At 39.4% G+C, this 17899-nt stretch overlaps 1 protein-coding gene across 3 annotated transcripts in view; it reads left to right on the top strand.

Moving 5' to 3' along the window:
• vps13b (vacuolar protein sorting 13 homolog B) overlaps positions 1–17899 on the top strand; it is a 301127-nt gene that overhangs the window by 54643 nt on the left and 228585 nt on the right. For all 3 annotated transcript variants that reach the window (XM_028016693.1, XM_028016692.1, XM_028016690.1), the window contains one exon: positions 5428–5612. In XM_028016693.1, the coding sequence (XP_027872494.1) occupies positions 5428–5612 (185 nt within the window). The remainder of the gene's footprint in view (positions 1–5427; positions 5613–17899) is intronic.

Genomic DNA, 17899 nt, shown 5'->3' with positions numbered 1-17899 from the left:
TCATTTCAGATAAGGGATTGCTGGTCTTATGACAGTTGCTATCTATGGTATTTATCAGACAAATATGTCAGCCCTTAATTGATTGCACTGGCACTTCTGTGGACTTTGCAAATAGACACAGATAAGGTAAAGTAAAGAGAAAGTTTCACATGTTCTAAAGCCATGATATGTCCTTAGGAATGTTAAAACCTTGGACAACTCATTGATGCCTTTGCTACATTCTGTGGTCTGCCTCCCTGTTTAATGAGTTCATGTTCCCTAGTACTTATATTACCATTAAAGTTTTCCTTTTTTGGCAAACTTATTTGATATAGGCCTCTCTATTAACTGCATTTTGTATCGCGTGAGACGACAATTTGTTGGTACACAACATTATACAGGTAATTACATAAATGTATATTTTGAAAACGTTAAAGACTTTTTGGGTTTTATTCTGGAATGCTGTGTGATTCCTGTTAACCAACAGGAATCACCCAGTGGTGGGTGCACAGTATTCATACTGATCAGAGGCCTTAACTACCCAGCTTACTTCTTCCAACATTATGGAGCAGCAGCTATGTTCTCAGCTCTGGCCTATGACAATGGAAACTCAGAGCAGCTCCTTTAATCCAGGATTCTGTTCTTTTAGTCCAGATTTCTATTTTCACCTAGCCATCCAGGAGAATTGGAATGTACATAGAATGCTATATTATTAGCTTTGCTTCTTTAGTTCAGCTGTTTTTCACCATTGTAGACTTGAGTACTGTCTGGATTGCTGCAGACAAGCCCCATCAGTTTACCACTCTATCGTACCATCACTTCTGAGCAAAACAAACAGATAATCAAACCCTCCTGCTTGAAGGAACAGTCCACTTTGTTCTATTCAAGAACTTTGGCGTTGCACTAAAAGGACCTGACTCTCATCTGAGCTGCCGCACATATGGCTGTAAATTGCTTTAAGGCATGCTAAAGTGTCATAGCTTGAAATACCAACATAACCATATAGTCTCTTAAATGCAAAAATGACAGTGAGTCTCCTAAAGCTCTTGCTGTTATACAATGGCTGGATTTCTCTTAAGGCTCCCACATACTCAGACATTCTCTGTGTATTCTGCGAACTTCACACGCACTGTCCATGGACTGTTGAGATGTCATAGTCGAGCATACCTATTACCTAGATTCCTTGTGACAAATTCCTTCATTTCCCACAATCTGAATGGATACTAGCAAGTTTGATGAGCTAGCTCAGTGCCTAGCTGGATTTTTTCTCCACTAGGGGAGCCACAGCCACCTGTCAGTGCGGCACAGACAATGGCAGTCACGCTTTGCGTCCTTGCAACTGGTTGCACCGACTCTTAACTGTGTCAGCGTGATGTTGGATACAAAACAGTTTGATGTGACACATTCCCACTGAGCAGTTTACTGTGTGACACAAAGTACATGTACATGGTAGTAAATATTGACTTTTGTTCGGATGCGACCAGCAGACTTCAGCTTGGAGGACGTGTCCACCTTTACGGATGCATTTGGTGCAGCAAGTACCACCAAATGCTATGAAGGACTTCTGTCACCTCCTTACCAAATCTTTACCCTTGCAAATATCAAAGCTGAAACACACGCTCTGGTTACCCATCTTAAATATTCAGACCACTTGTCTGGTATTCCATTCCTTAGGTCTTGTCATAATGGGCCACCCACAACACCATAAAACAATATTTGAGAAGTCATGTTAGCCCCACATTGTCCAAAGCCTCAAGTCTTTTGGCTTTGTGGAGATTTTAACAGCCTCTTCAACCTTGCAAGTCCATTCACTGTTTTTCTGCTTTGCTGCCTGCCAGAATTTTCTAGAGGCCACCTGCATGGTTGTGTTCCATTTTTGTGGTCATGAGAAGAGACAACCAAGTCCTAAAGACTTATTTTTTCATCTTGATCATCTTAATTATCTCAGTTACCTGTTTTGTCCACCTGTTTTGTTTTTCTGATCTTAATGTGGTCAAACGGAGAAACCTCTCCAGGAGCTGTGAGAAAAATTTCAATAATAGAGTCCAAAGCGGATGATCAGCTGATGGTTCTGCCCCTCTCTCCATCCAAGTATCCAAGACATAAGCCACTGATCTGCTGTCATTAAAAAAAAACAATATTCCATCTTTGGCTTAAAGTGACCTGGTACCAAATACACTTTAGGTGCAGATTATATTCAGATCAGGAGGGCTATTCCTCCAGATCACATCCTTCCAGGTGTCTCAGTTATTACTCACATGGGAGTTGACATTGCCAAGAAGAACAACGGAATGTTCAGTTTGCATCTTTATTCAGTGAACCATACTCATCTGGTTTAGATAATCTGAACGGCTGTTTGGAGCATAAGTATAAACAATGAAAAACTTCCCTTTTACAACTCGAAGCTGCAATGAGACAACCCTCTCACTGGGGATCCTCAGCAGGGTGGCTTGCAATTAACCCAACACCAGTGTAATGTTTCTGCCTCAAGGCAAATCTGGACTTTCTGTCCTGGCACTGAGGAGGCATTCCATGTCCATAGAAGCAGATTATTACCCCCAGGAATCAACAACTCCAGGTTGCTACCTTCCACCTGGCTCACTTGGCACATGACCTCAGCTTCCCCTACTGCAGGTGATGAACCCATGAGAAATTGGCTCCCTGTTGCTTTGCCTGTATCCTTAGTCACAGGAACCAAAGCTTGAGCTTAATTTGCTCCCCAAAACAACCAAACAAAGATGAGGCAAGCTTTTTTTAAATTTATTTATCAAGTAACGCGTTGTTAGAGCAGTGGGATCCTTTTCAGTTTTGGAATCATTACTGCTACCGACCGTGCTTTGGCTCACTAAGCTGCCATTAGTAGTTTGCACTTGAATGTAAAGGTGTGTTGGAGTTTGTGTGACAGCACATGTGTTGGCATGGGATTTGTGTGAATTTCCAGGAATTTATCTCTGTTGTTTGGGGAATGTCTTCATGTTTTTTATGTGATTTGTACGCAGTGTGTATAAATCAAGAATTAGACTTAATAAAAAAAAAAATTGAGACAATATAAATATCTCTGCTTATATCTCTAAATCTTACCACTGTATCTACTGTTGATGCTAATCCATTATGACCTTTGGCTTGCTTTTGTTTTGCTCAAAGCCTGTGGCAACAGTGAAAAGCTTCCTGCCAAAAAGCTGTTTACCATGCTGCAGCAAGAAACACTGACCGTGCCAGCTACTTAATGAAATACGATGAGTGCCTGGCTGTCCTCACATCCAACATTCCCAAAACACCCTAATGAGGGTTTCTGCTTCTAATTTATTTCCAAGATCCAAGATGGTGTTCACAAAGAACTGGGTATATTATAATAAAACAGGTGCATAATTAAAATTTTAGGGGACCACATGCTCATGACAGCTCCCCTTAAACGCTATAAACACTCAAATAAGCCAACAAACTTTCATCCCTTGCCAGTCCTCTCATTGAAGTGGCTCTGCCAGCACATTTGCTCTGCATGTGGAAGCATTGTTGATGCTGTGTCGTCTTTGCTGTCTTTTGTTGAACTGCAACGTCTTCTAATGTGCTCACACACATACACTTTGCGCAAATTTGAGCACACAACTTACATATTACACACATATGATTTATGTCTTGTTGTATAATGCAACAGTAGGGATTGCTAATGCCTAAAAAACATGACCTTGCATAGTTTACCACGGTGCCATATGCATCAAATAGACATGGTTTTGCGTACGCTGTGTATGTCAGTGTTGTCGAGGTAAGACTCGCTGTACTTGTCATGTCTGAAATTTCTTAACCTTTTTTGTCCCTCTTTCCTTTATTCCTTTTTATCAAATTCTCACACTTTTTGCCTTGTAGTAGAGGCAGCAGTCTTCAGAAGTCAAAGCTTGCAGAATTGCAGCTCACACCTCTTGTCACAGTTCTGAACCACCCAGGAGTAGAAGAAAGAGAAGGATAAAGAGAGCCTTGGAGGAAAAAGAGGGAGGGAAACAGAGGAGCTAAACGATTGCAGAGCTGAGAAAAAGATCAACTCTGTGACATATCCCGCACTCGAAACACCATATTCTGTGTGTGACTGAATGAAAAACAAAGCACATTTCTGACATTTTCCCACCATTGTTAGGATTACACACTTTTGATTTTCACTAAAATCACTGTTGGGGGAAAAAAAACTTCTTTGTTTCCATTGCATTGTTGGTTATGTATGGGTGACGCATCAACTATATATGACTATATATGCAGAACAGTGTCCACTGCAGCCCTGTCACAATAAAATATTTTGCTGGATGGTACATTGTCCCAGAAGTTATTACGATAAATGATAATATTGTTGAGACCATTTTTGAGTTGGTAATGGTAAAAGCATTATAATAATAATAATTTTGGTAGAAACAGAGAGAGAAAAGCATGATAAATTAAGAAAATTGAACTTAATGAACTCCCTTTAATTTATCATGTGATTAACTGATTTATTGCAACAGGCCTAGTTCACTGCAAGTAAAGTGTAGCATTGGACCTTTTACAAAGGAGAGAAAACATGGAATAATCCTAGCAAGAAATCTGTATTTTCTGTGTTTAGTTGAAGCATCCAAGGTTTTTTTTCTCCAGTAAATTCTGATAAGATATATTTCTATAAAAATTAGCTTCGTCGCTATGATGGGCACAAGTGCTTTAATGACCTGTGTACACTACTCTTCCTTGTTTGGGGATATTGGGGATGTTTGCTAAATGTATTGTTTTGTTATGTATTTGATCGAAATGACTGAACGATTTGGTGGATTTAGTAGGATTTGAGTGAGTGATATGCAGGTATCACAGTAGGTAAAAATACCTTTAGAAGATTTGGAAATGATTAAACAAATAGAATGAACCCCATATAGTGAGTTTGTGTGCATGTCAGATGATAAATGAGACCATGGTCCGTTGAGGTTCTGATGGACAGAGGCTCAGAGGTTTCCATCTCAGTGCTCTGTTACCTCATCCCCCAGAACACTCAGCTCATCTTGTCATGTGTCTAGAATCTCACAAGTTCTCTCTCTGCACTGCGGACGTATGAAATGTTAAATGTGTAGAGATGTATTTCAGGCTCAGGTTTCTAGGGTGTTCATCTTTTCACATAAATCATCGTCAAAGTTGTGACAACGGGGGAGAACAGGGTCAGAAAACTCGACCTACTTGCCAAGTAACCAAGGAAAGCTTGGCTTACCCGTTGTACTCCTTCGCTGTAACTGTTGGAAACTAGTTCATTTTACTTGGGCCTTTTTGACAAGTGATTTTATTTATTTATTTAATTGTGGTGCTGTTTTTATTGAACAATAAAATTTATATACTTGAGTTTCTGTGTATTTCTACCAATTCGGCTAAGCGATTATTTGCTCATTTGGAACACATTGGAACATCATCCTCGGTGTAATCTTGCCTGTTCTGTCTTTTCTTTTGCAGGAGCAAAAGGTCATCAGTCCCCACCTCAGAGTGCATTTTTGAGCTTCCGCATTTTGCTGTACAGGCCACAAGGCCTCAGACACTTTTGCTTCAAGCAATCTGTCAGAGCTGGACCCACAGTATGGTGAATGGATCCTCAGTGCCAATCAGTGAAAGTCTGCTTAATGAGGTGTTCAAAGCTCCAGGTAAGCAACATCTATGTGAAGTGAGACGATATTAGCTGTTTCCAAAAAAAGCAAAGTTATAGTATAAACTTTTACAATTTTATCAGTGACTACTTTATGTTTTTCCTTCCGTTTGTGTGTGTAAGAGTAAGTGTGATTTCCTCTGGACCTTTTCAGTGTCACACAGACTTTTAGATAAGTCTTCATTTTACTATACATTTACTTTTAGTGCTGCAGACAGTTCCAAAGAAAAAGTATCCCTCTATTTACAATGAGGAGTATTTGCAACTCCAAATGGTTCCACGTGTGAATTTTCTTGATTTTCCTTATGCAGTTATGAGCTAAAACGATCAACACTTTAATCCCACTAGATATAAAGAACAAAGTATTTAGTTATAAAACAAGGACAAGTTCACATGTTTAGTTTTAGGTGGGTGCATCTAAAATTCCTTTAATTGAGCTTAGGTTTTAAAATCTTGTTTATGTACCTCAAATGAAGTAGCTGGAGGAAGAAATGAGTGAGATGCATGTGAGGGATATGAATCAGATTAGTAGAGTAGTAAAGTTGTTTATGGATAAAGCTGGATCGTTAATGCCAAACAAATTCAGCTGAGAAATCTGTAGCTGACAATAACTTATAGTGAGTTGGGTCTTGTGAAACGTTTTACAGTTATTTCTCAGGGCTTAACTAAAATGTGAGACTATGACTAAGAACAAGTCACCCCGAGTGCAGCTAGTAATCTGGAGCCAATTCCTTAAGCAGAGATGCAAAAGATTCTACAAATTTTCTCCAGATACATTGAGTTGCAGAAGATGGTTAAAGATGTACTTTTTTTTTTTTTAAATGAAAGTTACAATACCTGCTGTCAAGTGTAAAATTATGTAATGCTTCATTTCACCAAGAATCCCTTAAGGGTTAATTAATAAACGTTACCCCTTTTCAAAGAAAAGGAGGAGAGCATAAATTGAACAAAACAGTAGCACGTCTTATGACGGTAGCATCTGGACTGTTCTCTGGAGGGCCAGGGATTTTCCAACTCATTAGGATCATGTTGTTTGGTATGCTGTCAACATTCTCCTTCAGCCAGGCCAGCTAAGCTACCTTTTTACTGTTGTGTAGCTGCCAAAATGTATGAAACTAGTCTCCCATGAAGTGAAGTCAAATATTCCTCTTCCCCCATTTTGCTGTTTTCTTGGAATGTGTCTTGAAAAGTGACATGGAGAAACATTTACACATCTGGCCAATATGCTGGCAGGTCAGGCAAAGTAGGGGGGGGGAGTCTTAATAGGGGGACTGAAGTCTCAGAATGCATGAGAGTGAAGGGGAAAAAGGTGATGTATTAGGTCAGAATCTTTTAGTAAGGAAAATGCTCACCATAATTTATATAACCAAAACCAAATATTTTAGATTGTGTATCTCCATTTGAATACGTGTCTATACTTTCCTCTATAGCAATCCTCTTTAGGCACACTAATGTGAGTGTTGTAGTTAAGTGGAAAATTAAAAATGAAGACAATAAAGAAAAGTAAAGTCGATCAACTTGAATTTAAAAAACAAACACTGATTTACTTTCTGACCTTAGTTGTTCCTGGTGCTGTGCAGGAACCACTGAGTTTCCCCTGGGAACTTACCTTTCCACTTACGTTTTTCAGCAAAACAATACAGTCCTTTAGCTGGTACAGGCTTGCCATGATTCCCATAAAGATTTATATTCATAACAATATGTGTTTTCAATGTACCAAATTTGCAGTGCTCAAGATGAGGCTGAAGAAATGTAGATAACAAAACTGTTTGCATTTTAAACATGTGGTTTTGTAACCTTTTTGGAAAAGACTCTCTTCTCCTTTTGATGTTGCTGAGCCTTTCAGTGGTGGAAGGCGTTTCATATTGAGGTCTAGCTGACAGCACAGTTGGTCAGTGTCCTTTGTGAGGGAGAGCTATTTGCATATGGAGTACGTTTAGTTAGAGGGAAGTCGGACTCTTTAGTTGCTGGGGAAACATTACTGCTTCAGTGTTATTTGCATGCTTCTGATGGTTAATCTGAAGACTTGAGATAAAGAAAAAATTGCAACAGCAATAAAATGACATCAATAGCTAGATTTCCAATGTCACGTGAATTTTGAGCACACTTTTAAGATGTTGCAAAAAGAGAAAAAAAAGCAAGTTAGGTGCGTTTCCAGCTGTTGGTTTGGAGCAAATCAATTGTCTTAAACGCCCTGAGAAGTTACATTTTTGAACAGACATCTGTAATGCATGACACTTTGTTTTTCAGTCATCTATCTGTGGTGAATCTGTAATCGCCTTGTGCTGTTAGAGGAAGAAACAGGGTCTATTTTCTCCAAGTTTTTGATCTTTGTTGCTGGTATAACTACTACATACTCCTTAGCTTCTTCGCTTCAGTAACTCTGGCTCAAGTTTATTAGAGTCTTTTGTAGTCGAGCTGTTTTCAACTCTTTTTTTTTTTCCCCTTCGAATTGTATTAAAAGTTATATTTTGTATTTTTTCTTTAAAGTTTGATAATAAATTTCGTCTGACATGGCCTCATCTAACAGTATTCTGTTTCTCTCTTTCTAACTTTCTGGATATAGCCATGGTTAAAACATTTGAGGTCCCTTTGTGGCTAGCGGAGCAGCAGTAGTAATAGTGAGAAAGCAGGGCCAGTAATTCCTGTCTGCTTTAGGGCAATTTTACACCCTGATTCCACCACACACTGACCACACTGACCTCCCACACATTGCTCAGATCTGTACGCATCTGTGGGAGAGGGCAGTGTGTGCTGCTTCTGCATTGTGAGTGTGTGTCTGAGTTTACTACTACTACCATGTAAATTGCACTGCGAGTATATAAACATGTAATTTTGTTGAAGCACAAATGCTCTTACTTATGTTAGCTGCAGCTTAGTAGTAACAAAACTCCGTCAGCTGTTTCAACATCTGTATAATCTTAATTCTCGACTTGCACACTTGATAAACTTGATCTTTTCTTCACATCTCCCTTGTCTTGAAGGATCATTTGAAAAGACAAAGGTAAGATCATTTAAATCATCGCAGCACTCGCTTTTCCCAGCAGTGATTGATTAAACTTTGATCCAGCCACCACAGCTGTTTTTCTGGCCACAGAACTCTGTGGTGGTCTGGTCTACAACATGATGAGGGGGAGGTACTGGTAGACGTCGGTGGATGGTGGTCACCAGCCATGTTCTGGATGATTGCCGGGGGATATATGAGCTGTGACATAGCTTTAGCATGACAGATCCTCAGGAGAAAGAACAGAGGAAGAGAGAGTGAATGTTTTAATGAGCAGAATAAAAAATGAAAAAGAAAAGGAACCTGAAGGCCGAAAGGGAAAGTGACAGGATGAGGGAAATAAAGCGACTTAAGAGTTTGGGACCAACATCAGTGCCCAAAGTTACAACTGGCCGTTGGTCCCCTTTATTACACACTGCTCTGGCGCCTCTTTGAGTGTCAGGTTTGGCATTTGGACAAAGAGACAGGCATATGCACAGATGTGTGCCTACCTTTATCATTTCTGGATCATATGTGCACTTTTGAACTCACACCATGTGATCCCATTTAGGGCAAATGACTCAAAAATGTTGAACTAGAGCAAGTCAGTGCTCTCACTGCATACCAAACAGATGGATGTTGATATTAAAGAAGGACCTGGGATATTACGCATAATGCAGTCATTATTAAAACATTTGAACATTTGTTCTTGTTTCTTCTCTTGCTTAAATCTCGAAAAGGGAGGCTAGATTGTGGGGTTTGTGGGGTTGCTGATGGCCAAAAGAAATGGAAAAAATCTTGCATCACCTGAACTTATTTGTACCTTTTTTCACAATGACATACATTGTTGCTAGGAAACAAATGTCATTTCTGAGATTATGTCAACCATAGTTTTAACACATTTTTGCACTGCATGAAAAAGACTACTCCTCCCATGCCCAGCACTTCATACTCCTGTGATCTAACTAGCTCTAAGAGCCTCAATCTGACGCAAATCCCCCTGTGACGCAGTGGTACAATACTGGTCTGTAAGAGCACTGCTTAGAGGTGGAAAAGTGTCTATTTTCATATCACTTGATCACCTCTGTAGTCTGATATGTGGCATTCTGTGTTTAATGATGTCTATTTACAATGCTTATCTGTCTGTTTTTTTCTTCCTTTTTTTTAAAACTCACCTTTATGTTTTTCTTCTGTGTCTACTAGTTATCCTGACAGTAGAATGATCAGAGAGGGTGCCGTTTTTTACCGAGTTGCTTTAAGGAACGTTTTAGGAAACATGATGTCCAACATCTATTAATTGAGACAAGTTGGAGGAACAAGCATCTTTGCCTTGTCAGCTAATAAGCCCAGACACTTTTTGCAAAAATTGTTTGGATACATTTCAGTGTTTTACAGTGAGAGTGAAAGACAGAAGGACCAGAGGTTTCCTTTGGTCTGTGGTTGTCACAAATGTCAGTAAAGAGATGAGGAATTAAATGAAAGCCCTAAGATGTCTGTTTCAGCGTAGCCTGGCCCCTCACTCACATATCCATACTTCTTTGAAGAGGTAACTTATTGGTTTGGGAGAAAATTCTTCCTGTCTTCTTGTCTGCTTCACAAATTGACATCAGGACAAGAAGAAAGCTAGAGAGAAAGGAAAGAGAATGGGCTTTTTCATCTATACACAACCTTATTTCTGACATTAAAGACACGTTGTGTCAGCATCAGAGAACTGATAAATAAATCTTGCATGGAACTTGAGACAGTTCTTGTCAATGAAAACTTCAATGGACTACAGACGGCCTTTATTCCACCCATGGCAGATTGTGATGATGTTTTAAGTCACTCCAGACTCAGTCTTTCCCTACGTTTCTTTTGTCTTACTGAAGCTGTCTGCACCTTTGCTGTTGCTCCTTTTAGTCACTAGCTAACAAGTAATGCCAGTGGAGTCAAGTGTCAGAGTTTGTTGAGTCATGATTAGACTTCCAAATGCTTAGTAGGTTTATATTTAATGCCATGAATGGACCTCAAAGTGGCTTCTGTTTCCTCCATCTAAAAAAACAACAACAGACATATTATTTATTATTGCGATGGTGGTTTTGATTGTGGCTAAACCAGAGTTTCCTTCCTTTATCATGCTAACCATGTCCTCACCACTGAGTTTCAAGCTTTCACATGCTTCATCCAAAGTCAAAATGTAGTCACGCAGACACATGGTTTCAGGATGTTGGTATTTACACACACCTTTCATACGACACCATAGACCACCTAGGGGAGACCCCTCCCGCTTCGCTATACGCACTGACCCTGCCATTCCCACTCCCTCCCTCCTTTCATTCTCTTGCGAAGAGAGTGCCACACTTTTCTGCAGACAGCCCCCTCCGTGGACAATGACATTACAATTTCCATCCCCGACTTTTCAATCTTTTTATTGTAGTAGTTATTTAGTGAAGAACTCTACAAATGTACGCAATTCCTCACAAGATTCCTCAGATAAACGTTCCTTGAAATTATTCATGTCTTCTGGGGATACAAAAAGCTGAGCACATTCCTCGATAAAACACAGAAACTCCTGACCGATCACACAACACTTTGAGCAGATTTCTTTTGAAATAGTTTGACCAGGGTCTGGTGTCGAGAAGGAGAGGTGCATGCCTCTGATATGAGCAAAATGAAGCATTTTTGTTGTCATGCTTCCATATCAGTGAGAACCTATTTCTACACTTTTGATGAAATATGTGGGAGCCTTTAGCCTTCACGCTCAGGTTTGAACAATGAACAGCCCTCCCAGGTGACCAATAGTTAAAAGTTTCAATCCATGGCGACTGAATTGTCATGGATTACCATGTAGTGCATCCAAGATGTCCTTTCTGATTGCGATAGTGCACACATTCATATTGTAATGACTGAGATTCAATATGTTGTGCAAAATGTGAAATAAACAAAAATGGACTGATCTTATATAGCACCATTTCAGTCACATTCGCTATTCCTAGCATTTAGAAGGTACCAAAAATGTGTTTTAATGTTTTACTCAGTAGTGACTCACAACTTTGTCTTGGAAAGGTAAATAGAAATAATATGTAAATTTACCCACTGTGGCCTTGGTTTATAAAATATCACAGAGGTAATGACTTGTTGACTATTACAGTGTCAGTACCCGCAATTCTCTTGATCATATTTAAATAAGCAGAGCAAAAGATGTGAAAGAACTGGCAAAAAGAAAGAGTTATGAGAGCCCAAACCAATTCAACAGAAGCCTTTATTTTGATCTGAAAGGAGATTCTTAAAATTAAAAGCATAGAAAAACTTTTTTTTATAGTTTGGTTGATTAATGGCAAAGGTTTTTTCAAGAGTTCTTAACATGAATCATCTAGGACATGAAACAAAATCCACTGTGAGAATAATATATTTTAAAGCACCAGGAGCAGACTCTGGATGTTACCAAGTCCTAAATTAATGACAGATTGAAATAAATCTGTTTGTATTTATTTCATCTTGTAGTGTCTACAGAGCTGACTCCCTGCTGAGAGCCAATGGTCCCATCTGAGGGTAGTGACTAGTGCCAGCCGAGCACATAGCTCCACGTCAAAAGGCCATAAATATCCACTGTAACACCCATTGAAGTGCCTCACCAGCACTAAAACCTCAGTCTTGGCTACCACCACACACAGACCCAGCAGTTCCCTCAAAGCTTAGATGTAAATATTGATCCCCATGGATTATTAGTAAACAAGAATGCTTTGCTTGTTATTTTATTAGTTTTTTCTCATCAAGAGAAAATGCACAAGTAGTAGAGCCTTTATGACTTATAGATACACAGGGGTGTTGAGATCTGAAGCGAGGGAGAGAACACAGTATTTCCAAGTTGCTTTTAAGCAATAAAGAGACTGGTTTATCGTCATTAGCTGTGGTGTGTTGTTTCGAGCATCTGTCTTGGTGGAACCACACTGGCATTCCATCCTGGCTGCTACTTCAAAGCTATAATGCCCTTGTTTCTTATAGCCAAATTTGTCAGGGCAGCATTAAGCTGAGTATATGAGTAACGGAAGGACTACTGGAAGGACTACTGGAAGGACTACTAATATACTTGATCCTCATCCAATACTGTCTTACCACTAGCTAATTAATTCCCTCCAAACGGCAATGTGGAAATGACCTATTTTGCAAGAAAATGCCTTTCTTCCCTTTTCCCCCCTATATGTTCTTTCACATTTCTATCTCTCAGGCACTGTGACTTTTAATTCATTTTTTCCCTACACACTCCCCTGTTCCACCCCAATGTCTGCCAAACCTTGCTTCCTTGGCACATTAGTGTTTGCCAAATTGCTTCCGCATGAAGCCTCCTTAATTGTGGTAATTCAGTGGCAGGGAAAACCATGGCTTGAATGCAGAGAACATATGTCACTGTTTTAGTGGACAGACAAAAAGGCAGGCAACACCTGGAGGGGATGGAAATTATGAAAACTAGACCTCCAGCTTGTGCTACCACCAGCACTTAGACCCCATCACTGCCTTTATTGCAATGATTGTCCTAAGCACTGAGTTGTGCAGTTGTTGTAGCCTCTGTTCAAAGTGTTCAATGAGGCCTGGCAGTACTTTTCTCCGTTAGGGAAAACCACATTTACATTTGTATGTATTTGTTTGTAGACACTCGTTTGCTTGGCTCCCTGTTTCGATGTACATTCACCCAACTATGTTTTTTATTGAATATTTTGGTGAAAACCTTTTGTAGTCTAGATTGATTCAGTCAATTTAGTATTTTCAACTATTTGAAGATCTAGTGTGCTTTGGGCAGACCTGTGTGTGCGAGGTTGAGTTGATTGTTGTGGCTTTTCTTATAAATGGCTCATAAATGACATTTTTTCTTAAATCAGCCCACTAACAAAAATTGTAAACATATAATACAGTTCAATAGATAATTATCTCAACTATATTAAGAGTTGGTGGCATGGTAGGTGACATTAGGAACAGTACTTCTATGAGAACTGCTCTTCTCTCAGCTTTAACTGCAGGACAAACCACTACTGCTTTGCCTTGTCTGTTTTCCTGTCCCACTCTTTCTGCATGTGTCTATATTTCTGCTGTGTGTCAGTTCTGGGCACAATGCCAACAGACCTGCTCCTACTTACTGCTTCTACTACAGCCCCTCCTGACTTAAGAGAGACAGTTATTGTTTCTGCATCAGCACTTAATGGCTCAGCTGGCTGCTTTCAGGCTACCCAACTTGTCTATGTCTACCTCTTTTTCTGTCAGCCCCCTCGTTGCTTTAGGCTCATTGCCAAGCTGGAGGGCTGTAGTGCTCTAGCTTACCTTCATATCATGGTTTGGTAATAATGTACATTTTACTAATCATTTGCCATTAGATACAGAGCAAATTAATACATTTACTATGAACTGAAGACTTTCACTTGAATTAAAACAAAATTGTTTCTCTCAGAATAAGTTAGTGTTGCACTTTGAATTTCTTCAGTCCGGTGGTACATATCAACATGCCACATGACCAATCCCTCCTGAAACACAAACAGGAGGGGGAAAATATTGGCCTATGTTAAAAACAAACAACTCCTGACTATTGTTGATGGTCTCTGAAAGTTGAAACGTACCTTAGCTCTCCCATATTCAAGTTGGGAGTTCTTACTTTTAATTTCCTTTAACTCTTGTCTAAGTCATTTTTGCTTTGTTGCAGCGGATTCAGGAAGCAGTGTCTGTGACTCTGTGTTCTCGTCATAAACTTTTCTGGTTCTGCATTTACACACTTCTGAGTTCCCTTTTTTTTGTGTCAAAATTGGGTCATAGGTTTACTCTGAGATGATCGAGTTTTGATTTTTGTTAATCAAGTCAGAATCATCCGGGTCTGATTCTTGATGCTTTGAAAAATTGATTTGATTTCCCATCTATATTCTGTACTAAGATTTTTAGATGTCTGAAGAGTAAGTTCACAATCCGGATGACTTAAATGGAAGAGAACTATAGTTTCTACACTTTGAAGGAACTTCCTCAGCTCGACAGCTCGATGGTTGAGTCAGGAGTTCTTAGTGGAGGAACACTCACTGAAGAGGTTTACAGATGGAAAACACGTAAACAGGCAGAAAAACTTTTATGTGGCTTGGTCATTCCATAAATACTCGCATAGTTGTGATTTTAGAAAGCACAAGAAAGAAAAAGAGGAAAACATGAGCATAGCTGTTGTTGTGGTTGCTTACCATCCCCTGCAGCTGGCTTATCATTAGTGCATTATTGCATTAATGCAGTTTTTGTGCCAGCATTGAGGCCTGGAAGACAGCTGTCTGGAAACAGTGCAAAAAACAAACATAGTACTTGAAATGCTCCTGATCTGCTTTTAAAATCTGCCACTGACTTTCTAGGTTCCATATGGAATAAAAAATACACTCAGGAGGCTTCAGTAAAGAGGAGACAGGCTGATCATAAGACACTTCACGGGGGTTAACTCTCAATTATTTTAGTTTTATAAAATAAAAATAAAATAATTCCTATCAGTGGAACTCATTCGCTGAATAATGATGTAAAATAGCTCACAAGGTTTTTTCTTTGTACTCCTTCCAGTCCTCACAGTAACAAATTGTGATTTTAATATTAATGTATGTGAACAGGTGTACATCATACTTTTCCCGTCATATATGTCTGGCTTCCATGAATAATGGGCACTAGTGGACCATACAGCTTACTGATTTTGACCTGCTTTTGTATTGGCCTTATTTCTATAAATTAGTGTTGTTTTACTGACTTCCTTTTGCTCTTTTCCTCCCGTCCTTTCAGCGCGTCTCATCGGGGTTTAGTCAGGCAGTTGCCCTCTTTCTGTCTGACGGAGTACTGTAGCCTCTGACCCCTAGCTGTGTGTTTATGTACCTCTTGCACCTGCCTTTGCTTGACGACTAACAGCGCCACACATCCATTCACTTGGTCTCTTAATAACACGCAGAGACGAACAGACACACGTCTGGTTGTGTTACACACACATGCACCTTGCACACATATGACACACAGAATGCCATTGTTCAAGCTGACAAAATTACCAACCCTTGTTTTTTCACTCTTCCTGTGCACCCCACATTTTTATAGTCCAACAGCTGGACAAAACATTTTCGAGAGCCCCCCCACCACTTCCCAACGCCCTCCTCCTGTTCAGCAGCTACCAACCCAGCAGGTGCGCTGTGCCCTTGAGGGCGTCTACGTGGGCAGAAGGGATGTGTTATCGTGATACCCCTGGTACTATTTATCCACAGCATGTTGGAGACTAATTATTAAAAACTGAATTTAAACTCAGACTGTTCAAAAGCTGATCAATAGTTTCAGACCACAGTTTTAAAACTTTTAGTTGTCCTAAAAAAGGTCATTTAAAGATTGGTCAGGGTGGTTGGGAACAAAAAAAAGTTAATTGGTAAACCCAAAAAAGTTTCACCTAAACAGAGCCGAGGGATCAAACAGGGGTCTGTAAAAACAGATACTTGACCCAGACTAAGGCCCTTAACGAAAAGCAGTTTTTAAAGAACAGAAAACAGAAAAATTTTCAAATCCAGTTACTCCTCCTACGCCACAAATTCTGTTGTTGGACTTTTCAAGGGAGGACCATGGCACATTCAAATGTGGTGGCAAGTTTCATTTTCAGACAAGAAAATTCACTTTTGATGGTTTTCATGGTTTCCAACATTGCTGGCATGAGAGGGAAATCCCCCTTAAGATGTTGTCTGTGCAAAACAGTGGGGGAGGCTCAATCACAACCGAGAAGCTTTTTTTCTTCAAAGGAACTAATAAATGTGGTTAACTATGTGGATATCTTGACTAAGAGCCCTCGTCATTATGACGATGACTGTATCTTTCAACAAAACAACACTGCAGTTCACAGTACACGTCTAAGGGCTTCTCCCAGGAGAATAATGTTGGTCTTTTGGATTATCCTCCATATCTCTCTGATCTAAATCCTGTAGAAAATGTTTCAAAAACGATGATGAGAGATTCTTGCAATATCAGATTTTATGAATGCCCGTCATGTAGTCACCTTTAACATATTGAAGAGAGTTCCCTAGTTTTACTGTAAGCATTGCATGAAGCATGAAGCATCACTATTAATCAACAAAATATTGTTGGGCTCCTCACTCCAGAATTCTTTTGGAACATTTTTAGTTTTGCTTGTAGGTTTTTTAGTTTTATGGACTGTTGACCAGCTGATGAACAGACAGTTTTTAGCTCCAGGCTCCGGTTTTGTTTTTGAATTTTGAAGCTCAGTTTCGAACTGGGTGACTCCCATGCAGTGCTAAATGTGAGTTCTTCTAAGTCTTTCTCTGGTCTTATGACTTCGATTGTGTATTTGTTATATCCAGTGAAATACAAACCAAATCACAATGTATTAAACTAATGTAATACTGAAAAGTTAAATGGACAATCACAGATATGGTTATAATGCTTCAGCGTACCACCAGTTTTTTTTACGACAGTTATGCATTTATTTTGATGATATAAAAAGCATGGGTTGTTTACTAGCAGCTGACTAATACATCCGAAAGATATTAAAGTAATTTAGTAGTTTAGAAAAAATAAAGTCCAATAGAAGCACATTATTAATTTGGATTTAAACATGTCCACGCTGGAATGTCTTCCCACTGCTTTCGTCCTAAATAGACTGGAAGCTGTTACAGGAGTAAGGAGCCAAAATCTCAGAGCGACATGAGGTACTGTTCTGTTTGACTTGCAGGTTTGTTAAAATGTGTGGCAGAGAGACTTCAGCTGGGTTGTTAACGTTACCATCTTCCATCTGGGCGTATAGAGGGCCTCTCAGACAGCAGGTGAAGAGGTTGATTGGTAATTTGTCTGAAAGAGAGAGAAGGGAAGTCAGTGGTTAGGGATTTTAGCAATTTCCCAGCAATTCCCTTGGTTAAGTGTGGTATTTGTGGTCAACTCAAATCCTGCCATCCATGTCTGCGTGTTCGCAATAAAAATACAGTTGAGCTACAGTTGAAATGAACTCAACCCACCAAGAGATGTTCATCTGATGTTTGCCATCATTTCATCTTGGAATTAAAAACAATATTTTGTGTAAATGTATTGTACTTTATTAGTACCACTGGAATGTATTGGTTGAACATTATATACATTCCACTGTTTTTATGCATTAAGATCAGAACCTTTTACTGTTTCAAATTAGGAGTTTCAAGCTTCATTGCCAAATTAGTTATTTTTTTATTTTGTTTCTTTTTTTTTTTGTCATGGTTCTCCAACTAAACTTTGTACGTCTTACATTCCTAGAGAGGAATACCCTTCCAAGCCAAACAGACCAGCCTGTGTTCTAGCTGAGTAACTTGACA

This window comes from Xiphophorus couchianus, chromosome 5 (genome assembly GCF_001444195.1).
Source record: "Xiphophorus couchianus chromosome 5, X_couchianus-1.0, whole genome shotgun sequence".
NCBI lineage: Eukaryota > Metazoa > Chordata > Actinopteri > Cyprinodontiformes > Poeciliidae > Xiphophorus > Xiphophorus couchianus.
Note: the sequence above shows the minus strand (reverse complement) of the source record. Positions and strands in the feature narration are given on the sequence as shown.